Source organism: Drosophila persimilis, unplaced genomic scaffold, assembly GCF_003286085.1.
Source record: "Drosophila persimilis strain 14011-0111.01,24,50 unplaced genomic scaffold, DperRS2 tig00000804-arrow-arrow-pilon, whole genome shotgun sequence".
Classification (NCBI taxonomy): Eukaryota; Metazoa; Arthropoda; class Insecta; order Diptera; family Drosophilidae; genus Drosophila; species Drosophila persimilis.
The window spans coordinates 554,879-578,580 of record NW_020825356.1 but is presented as its reverse complement, the minus strand read 5'-3'; the positions used below and the strand labels follow the sequence as shown (position 1 = coordinate 578,580).

Here is a 23,702-nt window from a genome sequence, read left to right as displayed (position 1 = left end):
TGTCTGTCTGTCTCTGTGGCATCTTCATTCCTGCCTCTCGGCTCTGCCCCGTTTGTCGGCCAGCAGAGGCGCAGTGGGGCGTCAGAGGTGTGAAAACCCTGCTGGGTCTTAATGCAAGCTAATAAGAAGCAGCACCGAATGGTGCATGGTGCACGGTGCAGGGTGAAGGGTGCAGAGTACAGGGAGCACGGTGCAGGCGGCACCCAGAAAGAGAACTCCGAGAGTCGGATCGTTTGGCCCTTGATCGGTGGTTACATGCAACCGAAATACAGGGACAAAGCGAGAATGAGAGTTGGGGGGATGTGGAAGTGGATGTGGCATGACCAATGTGATGGACACTCCGGGAGTGGGGAATGATTGGCAGTAACCAATGATCGGCATGGAAGATCACTTCATTGGGAGAGTAAGGAGAGAAAGCTCAAATCTGGTCTGCAAGAACGCAAGAACGGAACGGTAGCGAGAGGTGAAACAATAAATAGTCAGCGGATAAGAGCACCAGAGCTGATCTGCATTTGAATCATAACCTAAAGAAGTATCATCTACTGCTGCGAATCGACAACATCAGAAAGAACTTGTTAGAATGACATGCAATCGAATATTATTATTAGATCGTAGCGAAAGCGTATCACTCCTCCCACCCCACCAACCGATGGGCACTGCCGCATGACGGGCGGCGCATGCAGGAAAGATAGGTAGATTCTAGACTAATTTGTATGGAAAACGAGAGCTAAGCTGACTAAAAGAACTCATTTATGTATTAACAATTTATGAGAAGATGGAAATCAGTAGCAGATATGTATATTTAATGTAGTACACAAAGCTACAAAGCGAAAGGAACAAAGTTACTATGTAGTTAAGAGTGGATCTAATACGAGGAACAATGAAGTATATGCGGCTCAACAAGCCAGGGCTATTCACTTCACCCCTGATCATGTTGTTTATCGAAATCATAGGAATCTTTCTTCCATGTTCCACGTATTCCAAGGAAAACTAAGTTCAAAAAGCAAAATACCCATAAAAAGTAGGCAGAAATCTTAAGAGGGCCTAAATCAGCGTAAAGAACTGAACTCCATTATAGGAAATTAGAGAAAGTTTATCAGGAAACATCACTGTAGAGAAAGACTAACTTCGAGAGTAGTAAATTTTTAGCAAGAATCCACAGTGCAAAAGCAGCCACGAATATGAAAATATGAAAAGCTAATACTTTTTAATACTAATACTAATACCTTTTATTCAAATCATATGTAAAGAAAGATGTAATTTCGTTGCAGGAAATTGAAAAGATTGTTTTTTGGGGTTAATTTAGCATTGGTTATGACTAGGTTCCTAGATTTGACGCCTATCCTTGCCACCGGCGCCTCCTGTAGTGATCTTAGCCCGGGTCTTGGTCATCTTCCACTTGGTCTGGGGATGAGAGGCTCCTCAATGCTGTAACAGGGCTCCCCACTCTCATCGCTGAACAGCGGCTCCTCATCCGCGGCGTTGCACGGAGACTCCTCGGTGTTGCACGCTCCCGCTTGTGGACACTGCTCCGAAGATCAACGTACTCAACCTCGACGTTGCATGGGGGCTCGTCCCCGGGACTGCGTTTAGCCAACTTGATAGGAATGCGGAGTATCCCATTCGACTGGGCGAGAAGGCCCACTCTATCCCATACTGCACAGCGTCCTTGGGGGTGTCGAATGAACGGCCATAAGGGCCATCATGGCTTTATCCATCTGAGCACACGCTTCGATTTGACGGCACATATCATCCACGGCGGCCCCTACGAGTAAGCGGAGAAGTCAGTTCCCGATTCCCCATATTGGTACTGGGATGTATGTCCTTTAATATACTTACTCTGGAGGGGCTTGCCATGTAAAATGCCAATTATATAAGGCAGCACCGATGCCAAGGGGTTGTCCATTGCAAATTTGTAAAAATATAATTATGCGTGTCTCTAGTTTTGTTATGTTGCGATATTGATACTGAATGATATTATAAAGTGTTCTGAGACCGTATATTACATCTTGACATTCAATCTGAAGTTGTACTCCCCCGAAAGCACACTCTCCCTCGAATCCCTGGCACCTTATAGAAGGAGAATGATCCAACAGATTGCGCTGATTACGATACATTAAATCAATGATGCAGAGCCCCTTCTCCGTCTCCGACTTCGACTCGTCCCATGGCCATTCAGGCAATGTCCAGCCCATTTCAACCACACAACTTAACCTCCTTCCAACCACACAAATCGGTCAACTAAAACAGCCCCTTCTTCAGCTCCTTTCCCTGTTCCTTGTCCTTGTCCCTGACTCTGGTATTGATATGGCAAATAAACCACTGAGTGGCAAAAGGCGACAGGGGGGAAGTCGAGGGGGACACAGCACACAGACGTGTGGCACAGAAGCAGAGGAAGGCAAAGGCAAAGGCAAAGGCAAAGCCAAAGAAGGAAAAGGAAATAAGAATCAAATCAAGCGACAAATAAATGTAACAAAATGTGGCAACAACAACAAAGCAGCGGGGCAGTGGTGGCAGTAGCACAGGCAGAAGGACATCCAAGGAGGCGGCCGCAAAAGGCGACCTCAAAACGGCTGCCTAAAAACTCAATTACATAACAATCTGTTCACATTTTTTCACACACCATCAACTTTAAATGAGCTAGAGGCTGCCGGCTCCGGCCTCCTGCCTCCTGCCTCATTCCGGGGGCAAGGGATGCTTCTGCTTCTGCTGCTGCATGGCAATGCCAAAACGGTGGGCGGTGGGCCAAAAGCCACTCGAAATGAAATTACGAGCCCACACTACGAGGCAACAACAACAACAAGAACGACTAAAAAGGACTACTATCCTCGAGGATCGAAGATTTAGATACCCTTACAGATTCTTTTGTATGATATATGTATGTATTCATCCGATTTTGGATACAATTCGATTTGAGCTAGGAAAAACTAATGAGATTGCTTACTGCAGAGGCACACGTGCCTCGACATCAAGATACTCAGTTTCTACATATATGTATCCTTTAGTCCTTTAGGTGTCTCTCACTGGGAGAGAGCGTGTAAAATTATAGAGAGCGACTTTATGAGTATGCAGCTTTATTCAGAAAAATAATCAATATTTTCTTTCAGATAAAGTCCATGAATGGATTATAAAAGACACCAAGTCATTCCAATTTAAGCCAATCCAAAGCCACGAAGAGTGCTTGCTAATTTGTAGCAGGAATTAGAACGATATTTCGAAGAGATATACTTGAATGTCCCTGCAGAATGAAGTCCCGAAGAATGGAAGGAAACTCAACACGTTTTATAAGTTCCCAGGGATTCCAAAAGTTATTTTCAGTAAATGAAACACAAGAAATGAGTCGGAATTCCGCAATAATCACCAAACTAATTACAGCTATATCAGAAATCAATGAAAAAGTGATCGCATAGAAATGAGAGCATATAATCCTAATAGGGGAGCTGCAGATGAAAGTCCCCATACCCGTCTTCAAGAGTATGTAATACGAGTATGTACGAGAATGCTGCAAAGTTGAGGGTTGGCCAAGAGTAGAGTCTAGCCCAAGGACGAGACGGGGGAGAATGTCTAAGGGAGAGGGAGGTGGGCAGACAGGGCCATAACAACCGGGGGACACAAATTACAATGTAATTTATTTGCCGCCGGAGCGCACAAACAGCGTGGAAGGGAGGCAGGGGACCGGGACCGGGACCTGCCCAGAAGTTGGCGCTAAGGAAAATCAATCGCGACAGCACCCAAAAGAGCAAGGACCAAGGAGCATCCGGTAGAGCCCCGAGAGAAGAATGTATTATGTATTTTTTGGGGGTTGACAGGCGACAAACGACAGACAGACGGACAGACCAGAGACGAGCATCAAACTAGCCAATGAATGTCAATCGTTGTTGTCGTTGATGGCTTTGATGTCCTCATCGTCGTCGTCTTTGTCGTTGAAGGAATGTGCCAAAATTGCCTTCAGAAAATCCCCGCATAAGATGGCAGCCATCAAAGTGATGGGCAGCACTGAGAGTGTTGGACAATGCCATCATAGCGCAGTTGCTCTGTGAGACCTTATGTTTTCTATGTAAAAAGAATATATCTCATAAAGAGGTCATTAGCAGTACGGAAAGTTTTAAATTTATAGCAAATTATATAAATTAATGTATTGGCGAATGACATTTTTCATTCTTATTCTAAAATAGGTCACAGTGGCAGTGGAAAGGACAATTTCCGTTATGAGAAGTTCAATAGAAACATCGCTATCGAATGAGGAATCAGTGTTGGATAGCAAAGAAAGTATTAAATTTTTTGTGGGATTTTGCAACGAATACTACTTTTTCTGAAGGTTTCAGTAATGCTCCCGGTATCCAGGATATTTCCAAATTCGATTCGACCTCCATGGAGCATTTAGTTTAGTTGTTTTGTCATTTGTCAAGATTGTTCCCCCATTGTCTGTCTGTCTGTCTGTCTGTCTGTCAGTATGTGGGGGCGTGCGTGTGTGCCAAGTCATTGCAATTTTATGAGCCTAATGACGAATCCACGCACCCACCCATACCCACCCATCCTCCCACATTGAAGCCGCATGGATGGAGCGATGGAGATGGGGACTTCGATTGGAGGACGTTTCGGGTATTGTGAGTGCGGTTTTTCATTATGTCCACGCTCTCTTTCTGAATGTCAAAATGGATTTTCGAACATGTCTGCTAACGATGTGGTTTTTCTTTGATTTTTCCCCTCCACTCCGCTGGTGGGTGGGGGCTCAGCCACATTTCTCACGTATAGTTCTGTGTTGTTTTCTTGTTGCTGGTTCGCATTCGCAATTATTCATAATTCGTGGGCTCATAAAAATAAATGCGCTGCTTAGCGTAATTGCCATAATTTCGTGTGACTTGGCTTTGTGTGGTGTGCCATCCACTGGAGAAGGGGCAGCAACAGCAGCAGCAGTGGCAGTGGCAGGGGCAGCCGCTATGCGTATAAGCGGTTGCAAAAGGATGGGGGAAACCACAGGGTTGCTGCCCATTCAGTGCAGGGGTTGCCACGCTTCGACTTTGGTTTGAATTGCAAACCGAGAGATTTTTTATTGTCGAAGACACCCAAAAAAGTGGGCGTTTCTATTAGCGACACACATGTGTTCTGTTGTGCCTCCTGGTCGCGCTGCATCTGTTGATCACTCGCTTAAATTTCACATGGTTCGTGCCACAGAATCAGGATGCAAGCGGTGGGCGTGTCGCTGTCGCTGCCGCCCGGCTATGTTTTTGATGCCCACAATATGATATGCGGTTGACATCCTTGGGTTATGGTCTATCTGTCCCAATGAGGGCCAATTAACACGCTCATTAATTGGTCCAATCGTAAATCGAGACCACAACTGGCCACATTTTGAGGAATGGGAATGGGGGGAATAATTATCTTAGTTTTTGTTATCCCCTAATAGGACAATGGACAGAAAAGTATTCAACGTGCGCTTTGAACCAATAGATAGAAAGATGGAAAATTCAAGATTTAAGGAAAACTGACGAGAGGGAAATCATAGATTTTACCAACGATAGATCGAAAGATGCCAAATCTAAGAAGAATTTATGATTCCAGACTTTCAAAAGTTTTTCCTGAAAATTTAATATTCAATCTTGGCGATACAGGACCGACAGCTGTGCTCCCCCCCCCCCCCCCTGTTTTCCCATTCCCTCATTTATCATTAGTTATTTTCAAATACCATAAAACAGTTCAGCAATTTCCTGCCTGTCATTCCCTAAGTTTTCATATCCGTCCGCAATAATGCTACTTCCCCATCCACCCATCCACCCATCCCCCCATCACCCACGCACATCCCGCCTCGCTGCCCCTCTGGCATTTGATGGACAAATCAAAGAGACATTTTGAGCGTAAAATTCCCACACAAAGCATCCTACATTCCACATCCAATCCAAATTTGCCTGCTTGCAGCGTAAATTTCCCAGCTTTGCGTTTGGCCGATTTCCCCTTATTTCGCCATGGGATTTCCCTGTATTCGTGTTGTGCATTGGTTTCGTTTCGTTTTTTAGATATATTTATGAGTTTCAACGTACATTTTAGTTGAAAACATAATTTTTTAAGTAGTTCCCATAATACGATTTCTCAAATTAGATTAATCAAGAGATTATGAAGAGAGTGAAAGATGTAGTGCAGGATGTGGTGATATTCAAGTGAGATTCACCCTTTTTTGCAGCTATTTTTTGGGAGTGTGAAGTGACCGAGAAAGGTAGATGTTTGATATATGATATGGTCACAGCATTTTTATTAAAGCTCATCCTGATCGTGTTGAGGGTAAAAATTGTTCAATAGTCCATGAAAAATTTCCTAAAACAGATAAACCTGTCCATTCGTAAATACAGTAAGAGAAAATGATTAAATATCCCATGATATGGCTATAGATATTTTTTTAATGAGCTGCCTGATGACTTTAATCATTTTCATTTCCAGCTAAGTATTTCAAAATGTTTATAAAGGATTTTGAAAAATAAGAATTAAAAAAAAATAATTTATAAATATGTAAGAGAGCTCTTCCAAAACTTCCATGACTTCGATTGGTTTTCAAGTTTTATAATCATCTACCGAAAATCTGGAGCTATTTCACTTCAATTCCTATACCCTACCATCTTAAAACTCTTTTGAAACATCACTTAAAGAGATGTGGAGAAAGTAGGCAGCATTACAATGATCTGGGTACTAACTTGTAACTCTTGAATGGAAATCTTTTTAAAATATTCCTCAAAATTATATACATTGGGATAACGTCAAATTACCCTAATTTTTCGTACCGAATTAGATCATCTCCACTCGATTAAGTATATTACGATTCTGAAGAGAGTTAGAGACACTACCATCCAAGATCTAAAATAATGGTTCGAGGATATATACATATATTCATGTACATACATATGTATGTATATTCTTATAGGGTACCTTATTCTATTTGTATTTCTATTTCCATCATCTCCACTTAGGCAATGATCGTTCTTAAATATCTTTATAAGATATGAAGGATATTAGGATCGAGAAGATTCTGATTCGGCAGAGAGAAGAGATTCGGAAAGTACGGAGATCAGTTTGTAAATTGTTCGTTATATAACACAATATTTACCATTTACAGTGGGTATCGTCAGAACTTATATATTTATGATCAACTACAGATATACAGGAATATCCAGTCAAGGAAGATGGTGATCAGGAAGCGAGAGTACTAGTTTCTACGATCAAAGATCTAATGGCATATTCAAGAAGTTTGTAATAATAAGTATCCTAGAGTCCTGAATTAGTTCTACAGTAATCTAAGCATGTTTCTTTCTTCTTTAATCTATTTTAATTGTACCTTAAACAGAATCTCTGCAATGTGTTCTGTATTTTTCGAGATTTCTTTTAAAGGATCTCTGACTCAACTTCGAGGTCCTCTTTGCGGAGTTCATCATCTGCGAGTATTGACAATCTGCCAGTTCCGCTTCAGTTGCCATCATCTCTTCACTCGAACAGATTCTGATTAGATGCACCTCAAGCATAACTTCAAAAATATTCCCCAATTCCCCGCAGTTCTGGGTATTTTTCTCTCTGATTCTTTTTTTTCAGCTCGCATCTGTGGCCCCTCTTCTCCCCATTCTCTTCCCATTTCCCGATCCCATTTCCGGTTGATTTTCTAAAAAAGTTTTCCCGCTACCTGGAGGCAAGAAAAAAAGAGGAGTGAAAACTTTTTGCTGGCACAAAAAATAATTAAAATTCATTCGTTTGATTTGCAAAAGAATGTGGCAGGGGCATGGGGATTGGGGCCGGGGCTGTATGCGCGAAGGACATGGAGCTTTCGCCACCACCGTACCCTTGGTGGGGCAACGGTGGCGGCCATTTTGTTAAGGGGGTTTCTGCGGGAGCAAACTTTTGCAACAAACTGTAACAGAATTAATTAAGTTTCGGTACGCATGGAAATTTTATTAACAAAGTGGCAGGGAGCAGGATGGTGGGGTAAGGAATGAGGGGTTGGCTACCACAGGTGTGAGGGGGATGTGTATGTGGCAGGTCGATGGGTGGCTGGCTGTCGTTTTTCGCCCACTGGCGCTGTATGTCATTAATAAAATGAACACCAATACATGCAGACTGACAGAGAGAGAGAGAGAGAGAGAGAGAGAAAGAGACAAAGTTGCACATGTGACAAGAGAAAGAGAATGAGAGAGAGGTGTATGGAGAAAGAGGAAGAAACAAGGACGAGAGAGGGAGTGAGCAAAAGAGAACGAAGGGCGAGTTGGCGAGTTGGCGAGCAATTAAGCAACCTGCCAACAAAACATCTGACAGATGAGACGCGGGACTTTCCCCGTTGGGGCAGGAAGAGGTCGGCGGCGGGGGCGGGCCGGGGCAGAGGTCATTCCGCTCCACAGACTCCACAGAACACAATGTCATTGATTGCCCTGCGAGCGAGGAGGAGTGTCTGATTGTGGGTGTGGGTGGAACCGACCCCGCTGCATGGCAAATGGGTTAAGTGGAGCATCGTTTGGCGCTGCCTCAGTCGGAGCCGATGCCTCAGCTGGCGTCGCTGCCCAGGCGCCTAATAAAATGAATGATTCATGCGCAGCAGCAGCAACAGCAGCAGCCTCGGAAGTTGGAGCTGTTTCTCCCGCTCCTTCTGCTTGGAGGAGTTGTCGTGCTCCTTTTGCTCCCCTTCGTCCTTCGGCAAGACGAGGCGTTTATGTTAACAAATTAAAGGCAAATTGGCTGGCGTCGGCGTCGTGTGTGTATGGCCATCCCGCTTGCACGCATGGCAAAGTGAATGCCTTGGAGAGGAGCGGAAACGTAATTGAAAAGAAAACGCGCAAGAAACGCTAGTAAAGCGCGAGAGCGAACGAAAACGCGCGTGAAAAAGTTGGGAAGAAGAAAAAGCAGGCAGTCATAAGAGGAAAAACAAATCAGCTTATTGTTAATTAATTGTTAACGAATTTTCATTTTCTATTTTGCCAGGAAAATGGCCATTTATGTTTGTTGGAGGTGGAGGCGTTTTGCGGGCGGCCAAAGTCGCAGAATGCCAGTTGCGCAGCGGCAGAGCAGCGCCAGAGCAGAGAGCCGAGCATATAATAATTTGATGGAGAAGCAAATTGAAAAAATGCCGCATAACTCCGCCCTGGAAAACTTTGCCGCACAGACACTCACACACACACAGACAGCCTGAAGAAAATTGAAAACTCTTGAAGTCGTTTTTGGCAATGGCGACGCAGCAGGCAGTAGGCAGCAGACTAGCAGGCAGGCAGCGGCGCTGGCAGAAAAATTCCCACTATTCGTGGAAAGCCAATGGAAGCGGCCATCGGAGAGATGTTTGTCTCGCTCTGCCACACACGACACGAAGCCAGAGACCATGTTGAAAATGGCCACACACACACAGCCACAGCCAGACAGGTTTCTCTTTTAAATGAATTACAGAAGCAGCAGCAGCAGCAGCAGCAGAAGCAGAGGCAGTGGCAGTGGCAGAGAGAGGCAGCAGGCAGTAGGCAGCATGCCGTGGCAGAGCCAGAGCCAGGCAGTAGCAGTGGCAAGTTGATCAAAATTGAAACAGTCGAAACGCAGCGCATATAAAAATTAAGTGGTTGTTGCTTTTTGATGAATTTCTACCTCGCTCGCACACGCACACAACGAGAGAGCTCAAAGAGAGACAGATAGAGAGTAAGAGAGAGAGAGAGGCACCAACAACATGGCAACAATCTCTGCCCGCGTTGGTGGTGGCTTCGCTCTCTCGCTCTTGCCACACGCTCCATCTCGTTTCTGAGGGTTTCCTGGCCGCATGCCTCGTCGTCGGCTCGCAGATTGAATTTTCATTGCGAGCCGCTAGCGTCGTCTGCTGCTGCTGCTGCTGGTGTCTGTCTCTCCCTGCAACACCAACTGCACCCCCCCTGCAGCACGCGAATCGAATCGAATCCAATCGAACGGCGGACCGTACCCAAAGCTCGAGAGTGGAGCCAAGACCCTCAATCAGTGTGGAGCGACGCGTCTTCTTCAGTAGTGCACCGCCGCCGGCCGACGGCAGAGCCATACAACATACACAAGAATAATAAAAAAAAAACAAAACAAAAAAACAAAAAAACCAAAACACACACTGAAAAAACAGACTGTATATTTTTTTAAGCACGAAATTGAAAACGGAAAAAAATAAAACTCCCGAAAAAGAGTCCTTTAGTGATCGATACTGAGCGCGAGTGACCGAAACCCCAACACCCCTCTAGTTTTTGTGAGAAGATAAGTGTTGACACCCCCGAATGGCCCAAAAGTTCTGAGCGTGAGAGCCATAATGGTACTGGAGCAACGAAACAATCAATCTTCACCCACAGCCACAGCCACCCACACCGCAGCAGACACCAAAAAGTACTCCATCAACAACAACAACAATCACAGTATCAACAGTAACAGCAACAGCAACAGCAACAACATCAGTCACAATAACAATAGCAGCAGCCAGGACGAGGACGAGACGGAAGTAGTGGAAGTATCCCCATCATCCCGGCAAAGGACCACATCCAATCCGTACCCACATCCGTATCCCAATCCGAGTGCCCATTCAGGCCATCATCATCTGCCATCAGCCACGCCGCCGCAACAGCAACTGCAGCAGCAACGGTTGAGCGGCAGCAGTCCACCCACATCCCATTCCCATTCCCATTCCCATCCCAGGCCCAGCGTCAGTATGCCATCGGAGGGACTTCATCCGACGGCCGCGCTTCAGCTGTATGCGGCCGCCGCCCAATTGGCGCCCGGCGGCGTTCGAGTGCCGCCCTGGGGCCCCTTCCTGCAGTTCGGAGTGCCCGGCGTCTTTGGCCCGAATGGACCGTTCCTTGGACGGCCTCGTTTCGATGCCGCCGGCGGAGGACATCCCACCACAGCGGCAGCTGCCGCGGCGGCCACACAAATGGCGGCGGTAAATGCCAGCAATGCCTTCGCCAATCTCACCGGACTAAGTGCGGCGGCGCTAAGGAATGTAAGTGCCGCCCAGACGACGGCAGTGGCCGCTGTGGCCAGCACTGTGGCGACTATCCAGCACCGATTGATGATCGGCAATCGGCAGAGTCTGCCGCCGGCGGGACCACCGAGCGAAGGATCCAACGAGGATGGCGGTAAGTCTATTGATTTTGGTAGAAGGTTCAGTAATAAGGCAGGATATGATTCAATCGAATGATTTAGTTGCATGCGCAGGGAGCTAGGAGTTCGGAAATATTTCTCACTTATGGGGGGATTACTTTTCGATTGGATGGTCAAAATATTTCATTATTAATGGATTTACCATCAGGAAAATCATCAGTGTTTCCTTTCCCATCTATCGCTTATTTTAAACCCATCGATTACTTTTGTAGAATATTCTTTGGAAGAAAACACAAAAGCCCTATCGCTTAGGGGAAATTGGTACGACGAATTAAGTTCATACGTCAAGTATCCTTGACGATTCCTAGTCCTCTACTTCTTAATATTCGAGTACTTGAAGTACAAAGTATCGTTGATCGATGATCGGCAATCCCGCGGGCACTGCGCTTAACCCTAATCGGCAACACGTGTGTTAGGTAATTCGCATTCCGTATTCCCCCATGAAATCAATTTCCATTGGAGACTTTCGCTTGGCTTTCGCCAGTTTTCGTTTGCCTGTGAATTTTTGTTCAGAGATCGGGAGATCGGCTAATGAATTATCAAGCCCGAGAACACGCGTCCCCACATTATAAAGACATGGAGAGAGAGAGGATTGGAGGTCAGCGCCGTTGATCGATCCATTTCGTCAGAGGCTACCCGTAGATTGTTTGTTAAATGTGTGATTGGAATTCATCCTGGTGTCGTTATCTGTGCGGACAATATGCTAATTCATTCAATTAGCCCTGCTAAATGCTTTCGGGCTGTCAGTCATGTCTATAGCCGTGCGCTCTGAGGCCGTGTGCTCTGAATATCAGTCAGAGTTGTGTGCTTTGTGCTTGACTTTTGCTACCTAAAAACATATTTATTGATTTAGCTAATCAGCGATCGATTATTATGTAAAATCCGATTGATTTTCTGATTTTTATTTAGCATACAAAGTATGTGGATTGGTCTAACGAATGCCCTGAGAACGAGATGGGAGACGGAGACGCCTGCTGTGCGCCGCGGAAAGGTCGCATCGAGTTTCAAATCTCGAGATTCGAGTTCCCAATGCCTACCCATAAATGATCAAACTATTGTGCGTTTTACTCGCATATATCGCTCCACAAAACAAAAAAAAAGGTGTCTCTATTCAAGGCAGACTCGACTCTGATTCGACATTTCAGTGGGTTTCGGATTACAAGAGAGGATTTATTAGCTCTATAGGAATAGATATTCCGCAATCGCTCCTATTTCTGGAAACTATATTACCAAATCGCTTTCCATTCCATAAAAGTCTGGCTCAAGATAGTACGTGTTTCGTTTTGAAATTGAATTGAAATCGCAATTTTGTTTAGAAAAATCTCCCCACTGATGAAGTGGGGTGGTGGTGTTTTGGGAACTTTAAAATATTGCATATTCTGCAAGGTTTGCAAGCCTCATTGACATCCTATTCTATTGAGATCTTCCCGAAGTGTATATTCTCATTCTGAATCGAAGGTTTATTTCCATTTGTGAACAGGGAGGGAGCTGTCTTTTTGTAATTTTCTATTCAACGAGGAGTATAATGGTTTTACTTCATGTTTCAAAATGTAGCTGAATTCTCCAATTATTTCTTTATATTTATTTGATAATTTGCCATGCAACTCTACCCACAGAAATCGCTGAGCAACTTGGAATATTGATTGTTTTATTCCATGCATTCTGCACCTTCAATATATTTATACATAAAAATGTATTTCCATCATCAATTCAAAGTACTATGCGACATTTCTCCATTGCTTTTAGATTCAGGAAACTCCTGTTAAAGAAATGTCTCGATTCAATCATTGTTTCATTTACATATATTTGAACCATTTTAAACACTAAAGGTGTCTAAAAGTATATGTAATCGAGTCTAGAATTGGAGGATTCATTTCATATTCCGCAATGGCTTTCATCCGAGGACTCTCTTCTTAGAGACCTCTTTCTCTCCCTCTACTTCTCTGTGATCATAGATGATTTATGCTTAACTTGTTTTGTGGTCATCGCCACTTTCTTTCTTTCTTTCTTGTGGTGGGGGAAGGGGGGGGTTTATATTTCTTGTTATTGTACAATTGCTTTTGCAATTACTCCATTTGCTTTGATCATCGTTCTCCGTGGCGCGCTCTCTGAGTGGAGAGCCATTAGCCAGTTCCAGATCCGAGTCCAAGACGAAGAGCGGGCTGTCTGGCCGTCTTCTGGCTGTGGCTCATTGACCAATTAGCATTAACAAATGATGGCTAGTTGGTGTAATTATGGCCATAATGCATATATCCAGTGCGCGCGGCCATTCGGCTCTCGGCGGCCACTCTCGTGGGGCGTTTGCCAGGGGCGTGGCCAGAGGTAAGCAGTCCTCGCTGCTTGTAATTAACTGCACTCACTGAAGGATGGTAGATCTCGGATCTGGGGCCTTCTGCGACATTAGCTGTGCGCCAGGCCGTTTAATTAATTGAAGCCAACACATGAAGAGGCCCAGAGAGGGACAGTGCGGCACCCACTTCCACAGAGACAGAGAGAGAGAGAGAGAGAGCGAGAGAGGCAGAGGGACTTCCTACTCCTTTGGCGCTTCAGCGCTTTAAAAACTAATTATTAATTTGATTTGATTCAATTTGATTAGGCCCGCGATTGCCAGATTGCAGATTGTGCGCCGCCCGTTGGCTGCTTGGTGCGGTGTGTGGGAGAAAGGAGGGACTGGGGATTGGGGAATGGCCTTTTGCTCATTAATCATTTTGCGGCATAGAGTTGACATGCAGCCGAATGGCAGATGGGTGTGTGGGTTGTGTGGGTGGTGGTACGGGACATCATCATCGTCATCCCCACTCCCACTCCCATTCCCATTCCCATCTACACCATCATCGCCCTCTCTCTCTCACTTGACGTTTTCTTGTGCCGTTTTTCGTTTGCTCATTTCATGCCGGAAATGAAGAAACTGTCATAAGGCGATCGGAATCATTTATCATGCGATTTTCAGTTTTCTGCTTCGACGCCGCCATTTTCTGTGCTTGCTCTCTTTTCCTTTTCTCTTCACTCTTTGCACTCGTTTTGTTGTTTCTTGTCTCCTAATGAATTCCGAATGGATTGAAGATGTGAGGGGGGAAGCGAGTGAATGGGTGGATGGGTGTTTCCGTTTTGCCCAAAAACAAAAAAAAAAAAACGGAAATCACTTCACATTGATGGAACGATGGAATGGAACGATGAACTGAATCATAAATCATTTTTCTGGCTTCGAATAGATTTCGTCGCCGTCTCCCAGAACTCGTTATTTCCTCGGAGTTTTTCTAATGGATTTCCGCTTTGTGATTGGGTTTTCGTTTTTTTTTTCGGGCAAGTGAAGCTGTGAATAATTCATCAAAGTATTCATTCTGGCTATATGATCAGGCCATGATTATCACGAATACTGTGCAACAGTTGTGCTTGCAGCAAGGAGTGCTCAAGAGAAGTGACTCCTTTGACAATACTTTATAGAGTGAGGCTTTCTCAAATAAAATCCTGCATGATATGCACTTTGACAGTCACGAGTCAGTGTTTGATTGATGCTACTCAGTGGAATTTCTGCATTCTGCGTATGAAAGATTGATAAGAAGTGAATCCCTGTACAATGTTCTCAATGAAAATTCTGAAAGAGTGAATGAAAGAGAATGTTTAAGTTAAGCAAATCCTTTTCCAATATATAGATATCATATCATCTGCATGATATCCATGATGACAGTCACGCGTTAACGCTGAATGATGTTGCTCAGTGGAATTTATTCCATTCGTGAGTTGAGATCATGGCAATGGTCTCCCCACCATCTGCTAATGAATCATTCAATGGAAGTGAATCAAGCATGCATTAGGCTTTCGAGTCCTCTGTTGCTCCTTTGGACAAATGCAATTAGGCGAGGGGTTTCCCCCCTTAATCCTCCACACTCCTTCAAAGCCATAAAACCATTCTTTGCCTCTACTCGTCTTCTCTTTGCGTCTCTTCTTTTCCTGTTTCGTGTGTAACTTTTTTTATACATACATATATTCACTTTAATTTTTATGACTTAAGTGGCTCCTCACCTGCGGAGGATCGTAGAGGGTGGGGTAGGGGTGTCGTCTGGAGTTGGGGGTTGGGGGTTGGGTCTGGGTCTGGCATTAGGGGTCTTTGCGGGTGAGGTGGGGGGTGTGTAACTGTTATATTGCCTGGATGACGCGAGCTGTAAACGAAAATAACATGCCACGGAATGTGACTGTGGCATGCAACACACACACAAGTCGGTTCCGTTCCGTTCCCCGTGATATTGCCGCTCGATTCTTTGGTTCGTTTTTCGGCTTTTTGTGTGGAGGTTGGGGCCAGGACCCATACGAGTGCAGCGGCGTTGCCAAATTGCAGTACGTCTGTGGTGGTGGTGGTGGCGGTGTTGGTGGTACGCCTGCACATTGCACACGCTGCACAGTGGGTGCAATAATCATAATAAATTTCAATTATCGTTTTGCATTTTCAAAAAAACCACATGAATTATGTGTTCTCTCTGTTGCACTGTCGTGCCACTCAAAGCGCACTCCAAGCACTCACTCTCCGCGCGACTCTTCCGATTGCGAGTGTGAGTGCGAGTGCGAGTGCGGCAGAAGGGGCGGAGTAGTCCAGCGACTGTTATTATTAAGTCATTTGAATGCACTTTGTGTGTATGTGTGCGTATCTATGTATGCATCTCCGTGCAACCGCCCAACTATGCCGACTCAAACTCTCACCCTCTGAAAGGGCGGCCTTCCTGCGTCCTGCGTTTTGTTTGTCGTTTGCCGTTTGTCGCTTGTGCCTTTAATGACTCTATTATTTCTGTGTATTTGGCGTTGTTATTGAGTTATTAACACACACACACACACACACACACATACACTGATGCACTGGCTTGAACACTCACACAGATACGATTCAGTCATAGTCCAAAGACTGACCGCGGGTCGGCGCGTCGTTTACAACAAACGAGTTTTTTGTCGCTCTACAGAGCGTAGAGAGCCCCCGAAAGAGTGCTTCTGTTACACGATACGTTTTCCACCGTCGCTATTTCGCTATTTGTTGGAACGAATGATACAAATATCTATAGAAAGTCTGATGCTGATGCTGCACAAAATGTACTGTTTTGTTGGAATATTTCCTTTATATTCATAGTATTTCACACATAAATCCCTTTGGATTTTTTTTTGGTGAATGGTTGGTGAATGGATACCAAAACCTCATATCATTTTTCGTATATGTATAAGAACATTTCCTTATACACAATGGTAAGCCGTCGGTTATTTTCACAAAAATGGGGACAATCGGGTAAATATGTGCCGTGTATGCAGAAAGCAGTGCAACGGCAGTGACTGCCAAAGCAGTGACTGAGGCAGCAGTTTGCGGCTGCGGCAGAGTCAAAGCAGTCAGTGAGAGAGAGAGAGAAACAGAGAGGCAGCGTTACAGTGCCGCACGCATAATTAGGTACACTTAACAGCAAAATGCAAACCATTCATTAGTGGCCGTCCTCTTGTTATTGCGCTTTAATGCTGGAGTGGATTGTGTGCGTATGTAGGTAGTCCACATCTTACACAATTGATGGTTGGGGTCGGAATTGGGCCAGAGGCAGAGGCAGGAACGGGGAGCAGGCAATGGGTATCGATGTGATTACATTGTTGCAAGTGTTGTGGCATTTAAATGGCGCTCCATTGTGTCGACTGAGTCGCTGCACTCATTCCGTGACGAGTTAGAATATTGGGGATTTTATTTTAATGAACGAGCGCCAATCCATCCAATAATAATGGTATTCCTCAAACAGATTTCGATTTAAATAAGTTCTGAATTATGTACGCCATTATACACTTGATTACGTCAAATATTTAAGGTGAATGCACTATGATTCACTGATTATGTATGGAATTGCTTTCAATTATTGAATGAATGGCACACCAGAATGGAGCAGAATGACAGAAGCTTTCATTTAAACGACAGATGGAGTGCATTCGAATGAACGGAACACATGATTTTCCACTGTAATTTGAATTCTTATTTGTTGATGGAAAAATCAGTCAAAGATGTCACCTGACTGAATTTACATGTGAGCATCGAATGAGAGCCAGTTTTCCGTAAAGTAAATCATTCGAAAACATTCACTTTGCATTCGTTTATCCACTCACATGTATTCCCATTTAATCTGCTTTGTGCGTTCATGCCCTGATGACCGTTGCTGTGTCCCTGAGAATGCCTCGTCCTGTCCAGTCCCAGTCCCAGTCCCATAATCTAATATCCAACACCTTTCTGGCCCTCTCTCCTCTCTCCTGTCCCCTTTCCCTTTTCGGATTCACTTTGGGTCCGATCGGAGCTAATTTGATAAATTGCGGGGTCTTTTGCATGCATTCTTTGTGTGTATCCTCTCTCTGTGTGTATCTGTGCCTTAGTCTGAGTGTGAGTGTGCTTGACACGCCCCCTCTGGGGGTATAATCTAAATATAGAAAACTATACATCCTGGACCGGATCGGATCGTTCAGGGAATGGGACTGTCGACTGTCGACTGGGGAGCGGGAAGTGAAGTGGAGAATGGAAACGTAATTAAATTGTTTCGTTTTTATTGTAAGCCGACGCGTCGGTTAGAGCAGAGCCCCCTGGAATGGAAGATGTTGGAAGGGGTGGGGGACTGGGCGGGGGGGGAGGGGAGGGACCATTGGCTTGTAATTGAAATATATGATTATGAATATTTATGCATTTTGGCGCTGCTCCGTCGCTGTGTGTTTGTGCTCCTGTCTTGCGGCCGGCTTCATTTAAATAATTTTACCAACACTTAATTATAGGGTTTTTAGTGTCGAGAACAAAGTGTTTTTCGTTTTGTGTGTTGTTTCTCTATTAATTTTTGTGGGTTTTCAGGGTTTCCAGGTCCCATGTGTGGTGGGGTTCGGGGGTTAGTTTTTGTTAGGTTTCTCCTTTTTGTTTTTTTTTTTGTTTTTTGGTAGAACCCTAATTAGTTTTAATAAGCCAACACCCCCTCTGTTCTCCATTCCATTGTGTGGTAGTTACATATATTAATGACTTGATTCTGACTTGAAAATTCATTTACATTTTCTATTTTCCCTATTTTCGTCCCGGTTTTCGTCTTTAGGCTTTCCTGGCGACGGCGATGATGACAGCAGCGCCGCCAAGCGTCGTCGCTCCCGCACAAATTTCAACTCCTGGCAGCTGGAGGAACTGGAGCGGGCCTTCTCCGCCAGCCACTATCCGGATATCTTCATGCGCGAGGCATTGGCCATGCGGCTGGACCTCAAGGAGTCGCGAGTTGCGGTGAGTCTCGTTCCACAGGACCGAACATCCGCACCGTATCCGAGCACCTTTGCTGAGATTATACGCTTTGTTCCAGATAGGTATGGTTCCAGAATCGACGGGCCAAGGTGCGTAAGCGCGAGCACACCAAAAAGGGTCCCGGCCGGCCCGCCCACAATGCCCAGCCGCAGACATGCAGCGGCGAGCCAATACCGCCCAACGAGCTCAAGGCCAAGGAGCGGTAAGTGTCCCCAGAGCGATACACATTGTACCCCAGCCCCCAAAGTTTTCCCTCAGCTACAGCATCTGCCCCCTCCGTTTTCCCTGCTCTTTCCAGTGCCAGGCGCCGCAAGAAACTGGCCAAGGCCATCGATAGGCAGGCGAGGAAGCTGCAGGCCAAGGGCATCACCGTCGACCTGGAGGCCCTCAAGGCCGAATACATATCACAGCACAAGGCGAACGGCACCTTCTCGGACTCGGATCTCGAGGACGATGGCATCCAGATCGATGTCGTCGGCGGCACCGACAGCGACGACGAGCTGGACAGCGATGCCGTCAGCCCGGCCCGCCACGGCCCCCAGCACGGCGGCCAGAGCCACTGCGGCTTGGACGGCGACGGGGACAGCTCTCGGGCGGGCAGCTTCATTGGCGGCGGCGGTAGCTTGGGCAGCCCCAGCTCCGTGGCCCCCTCCACGCTGCTCTCGAACGGCGGCGGCGTCTTCGGCAAGATGGAGCCCATGGACGGCGGCGAGTCAGAGGATCGGGAGAGGGAGCAGGAGTCGCGCGCATCGCCCAAATCGCTACTCTTTCCCGCCAAGGCCTTCCATCAACTCAACCTGCAGAACTCCCAGCACCACGGTGGCCACGGACACGGACACGGCCATGGGCATGGGCACAATCACAGTGCGGCGGCCACCGCCGCCTCGGCCACGGCGGCAGCGGTAGCGGCGGCGGCCAACCTCGTCCACCAGACCTCGCCCATCAGCATCCGGCGCAGCAATCCCTTCAGCATCGAGTCGCTGCTCTTCAACAACACGTGAGGCAACCAAGCAGCGGAACAGGAGGTGGAGTTCAACCGAACCGCATTTGCTTCTCCATTGATTTATGCGTTCCTAGAGGTTTTTGCTCAGTTTTTCATCTCTATTTGTCTATAAGTTCTATAAGTTCTCTATAACTCTCCTCCCTCTTTAAAAGTATGGGTTCCGCCAGCACGTTATGCAGACTACACGTTGACACGTGAATGGCAACAAAAATATTATCACATTTAAAAAAATACAACTTTTTTATCAAAAATCGTATTCAAATATTTTAAAATATTTGTTTATCGTCTAAACATATTTGAATCATTCGAATCGAAAGTGTTCCATTTTTGTCTATTAACTAATGATAAATTTGAACAGCGAATTTAATGTCCTTCGTGTCCTAGTGGAACCCCGCTAAAAGTTATCCTTCCTTTGACTACTCTTCGGTTCAGAGCTTGAATATTCTTAAGTGATTTTATTTATTCGACTATACAATAGAAATACATACAAACATACATATATATTTGCTTTGCGTATTGTAATCTAAAACCCCCTGTTCCAAGAGAGACTAAATTAGTGTTGTAAATGAATTTATTATTTTTACATTAAATATACAACTTATACTATTAATTTTTTTTTTTTTTTTTGTTTGAAGCAATGCTTGAAATATGAGTAATATTTTTATGTAATAAAAAAACGATATCAACTAAGGACAATTTTTTTTCCCAGTGTAGGAATGAATGAATGTGCGAGCGTGTGCCAGTGTGTGTGTGTGTAAAAATGTAATTTAATTTAGTTAAAAAAAAAGAAAGAAAGAAGGAGAACAACAAAAAAACCACAAAGAATCGGATAGATACCCCCAAAACTTAAGTAAGAGGATGTTTTTTTTTTTAATAAATATATAAAGATGATCCTAAAGAAGGGGAATAGTACATAAAATATATTTCAACTATGAGAAAAAAATGAGAATATGAGAAACACACACAAAACTACCACAAATAGAAATGCAAATGAAACGGAAAATGAAAAAAATTATACTGTATCGAAAAAATTATTGTCAAACAAGAAATAAAAGAACGAAAACTCTGTAAAGAAAAACCCACATAAACGAAACATTATGCTTATTATTTTTTGGTTTATTTCGTGTCGAGCTTATCCACAAAATAATACGATTCTAACACAAATAAAACTGTGCGCAAATCTCCCACAATCCCCCCCACAAACCCCCCATTCACGCAGAAATTTACTCAAAAAAGACAACAAACAAACAAACAGAACAAAAACAAAAACAACCACAGCAAAAAACAGAAACGAAACCTAAAAACCCGAATTGGGGAAGCAAATTCAATAAACGGCAATTTAAATGGCATCAAAAATACACATATACCTAAATGAGCAAACACTGAAAGCGTTTTCCTTTGCGAAATGGTGTGGAAATAGCCATGGATATGGTGTGGAAAATGGAGAAACTCAACAGGAGGGTATCGCTCTGATAATGCATTCCCGCATCAAGCGAAATGTCCACTTAACAACCATCTTTATATGATGCATTAAACACACCCGAAAGTTGCCAATTGACCATCAAAATCAAACAATTCCCAGGCAGTAAAGTATCCAAATAAAAAGGGGAATAAGCGGCTTTTTTCGAGTTGAATCATTGGAATCAAACTCACTGAAAGAGAAATGCTGAAAATTATCTACAGACCGACGGCACTGGAAGATAAGAAGGTTTGGAGACCACTTGAAAGGAAATATTATTCCCTTGATTCTCTTTTATTTTGGGGAAATACTATAAGAGATATACCGCACAAGAACATTTCATAGAATGGGAATTGGTTGGATCTTCAATCCACAATTATTAATTTAAAGAATTGAACAAATTCAGAGGAATAATAGACAAAGGATTGGCTATGGTTCCAATAATACAAATACTAGGTATTGCCTTTTAATACAAATCTTTATAGCATCCAAAAATCAAGCAGCTCATACTCTGTACTGGTAGAGAAAAACAGTGGACTTTATTCGGATCAATGTTTGTAGAAGGGTCTATTCTTCAGGCAGAAGAAACTTGCATCTCGGCCCCAATGTTGGGCCGGAAATCATCGAAAACTTCAATCAAATAAAATTGGAACAATTTTGCAACATTCCCGACCCAAATCGGGCAGACTCTGGTCGAGTTATCAGCGAATTATGAGAAAGAAACCAATGAGCAGAGAAGCATCCCCATGGGGGGCATCGTCTGGAGCAGGAGTGCCAGGAGTCCCAGGAGTCCCAGGAGTGGACAGGAAACCAGTCGCAAGTCGAAGGCCAGCGAAGTGTCAATTGAATTTGCATTAATTTTGAGGTCCAGCCCCAGCTTCTGCTTCTGCTTCAGGTCCGGTTCTGTTCGGTCAGTTTGAGTTTTGCTTTGATTTCGGGTTACGGGCTTGGGCTTTGGTTTTCGGTTGTTTTTTTTGTTTTTGGTTCCAATCTTGTGGGGAACGGTAACACCGATTAACCGTTTCGGACTCTCCAGAGTGAACTCCGATGCTGCAGCTCCTGCCTTTGGCTCCACACAGCGGGTGGGGGGAGGCCATGGAGATGGAGAGAAGGAGAGGCATAGCGGCCGCTTTCATGGGAATTTTGTGGTGTAGCTCATTTCATGGCAATTTTATTGCTTATTAATTTTTCAGTGTTCGCGCTTTGCTGTTCGTTCCCCCTTCCACTCCTCCTCCCCCCCATCCCAGTTATTGTTGTTGTCTGTGGCATGCTGTTAATGACTCCACACCATACCGTTCTGTACTCTGTGTTCTCTTTATTCTGTATTTGGATGATCGTCTCGTCTGGTCGGGCCTGTTGATATGATTATTACGTTTATGGATTTTAATAATTGTGCATGATTTGAAATATTTTCCACATCTTCATCGGCAAAGCCACAGCCGATTCGGACTCGTGCCCCCGTGGAGCGTTTCCATTTCTTTTTCTTTGCCTCGTTTTTTGTGGCTCAATTACTTTTCGATGCAAATCAAATTGGACGACGCTCTTAACTATTCTTCACACGTTTTTCCATTAGGTTTATTTGATCACATCTCCTACGAGTGTATCTATCCAAATGCCAGACATTCAAATCTGAACTTTCCAGCTCCTTAAACCCTACCAAGAGACCAGAGATAATGCTGAACTACCTCCCGCCCGCCCAATCCTCTCTCTTTGGTCGCGCTTTTGTTGTAAATGAGTTTTTTATTGAGCTGGAAAAATATATTTTTGTTAAGCTTATTGTCCATTGTGTGATTGTTTATTGGACGGGGAGGCATTTCGTTTTGAAAGCAACTGGCAACTGGCTAATGCCCTTCATGGACCAGAATTTATCCAAGCCAATAAAGGAAAGAAAGAAAATCAAGAAAATTAAAGGAAGAATGAAAGTTTAAATAATTTTACATTGGGGCTATAGTTGTGGCAATGTAAGGACTAAAAAATATATCTATAATACCATACTTCAAAATGGAACAATCAGAAAAAGACTTTTTCAAAAAGGATATATTTTATTCAAGGAAAGGAAAAAGAGAAGAAGGAGATCATAGTAGACCCATATCTATGGAGATGGAGATTGGTATTTTGATATAGTGCCTTCTTCAAGATATCATTGTATTGCAAAAAGAAGAATAAGCTATGGAATTGATTCCTGGAGAGAGTTCCTCGAACTTAAACCTAATCTCTATCTATCTAAACCTATCCTCTATCTCTACTTAAACTCAAATGTTTCTTGCTTTCCCAAGAACCGAAATACCCAAAACCAGATCCAAAGAAATGCCGATGCTGCCGATGCCACTGCCCATGCTGATGATGATGATGATGATGATGATGATGATGATGATGATGATCACCCTACGTTATAGCGCTTAATCGAAATCAATAAAGTTATTAAAGCGACGCTTTTAAGTTTTCTGTAACAGATTCTTAAGCCAACAACAAGAGAGGCCCCACAATGGCCCCAACAATGGGGATTAACGCTCCATCATAAAGCAGCCCAAGCAGGCAGGCACTCAGGCAGTCAAAGGCACACACAAACCAGCTTCAGCTACAGCTCGATGGTCCGCAACTCAATCCCAGAGATGATTGTCATAATTATGGGCATTTTGGTGTTTGCCGCTCTCTCAAGATATGGGGATCCGAGAGTTGCCTCTGCCTCTGCCTCTGCCTCTGCCTCTTCCTGCGCCTCTGCAGTTGCTTCCATTTCAATTTCGCAGCGGGAGTCGATGGTTCGAGCGGTGAGCGCTAATCAAAGTGTTTATCGTGGACCGATCGTTTGTATTATGAATTTTGATGCCTTAATTTATTCACACTCTGGTATAAATGCTCTCTCG

General features: G+C 44.5%; 1 protein-coding gene across 2 annotated transcripts; it reads left to right on the top strand.

The window, feature by feature from the left end:
- Nucleotides 1-10,103: 10,103 nt before the first annotated feature.
- On the top strand, nucleotides 10,104-19,449 carry LOC6597591 (homeobox protein unc-4). Of its 2 annotated transcripts, XM_002022742.2 has the most exons (4): nucleotides 10,104-11,084; nucleotides 18,180-18,358; nucleotides 18,439-18,578; nucleotides 18,675-19,449. In XM_002022742.2, exons 1-4 carry the CDS (start codon nucleotides 10,265-10,267, stop codon nucleotides 19,375-19,377), a joined length of 1,842 nt encoding a protein of 613 aa, XP_002022778.2. In that variant the 5' UTR covers nucleotides 10,104-10,264; the 3' UTR covers nucleotides 19,378-19,449. The 2 variants fall into 2 exon arrangements, with proteins under 2 accessions (XP_002022778.2, XP_026848903.1); XM_026993102.1 differs by lacking the exon at nucleotides 18,675-19,449 and having other exon boundaries at nucleotides 18,435-18,549.
- The last annotated feature ends 4,253 nt before the right edge of the window (nucleotides 19,450-23,702 follow it).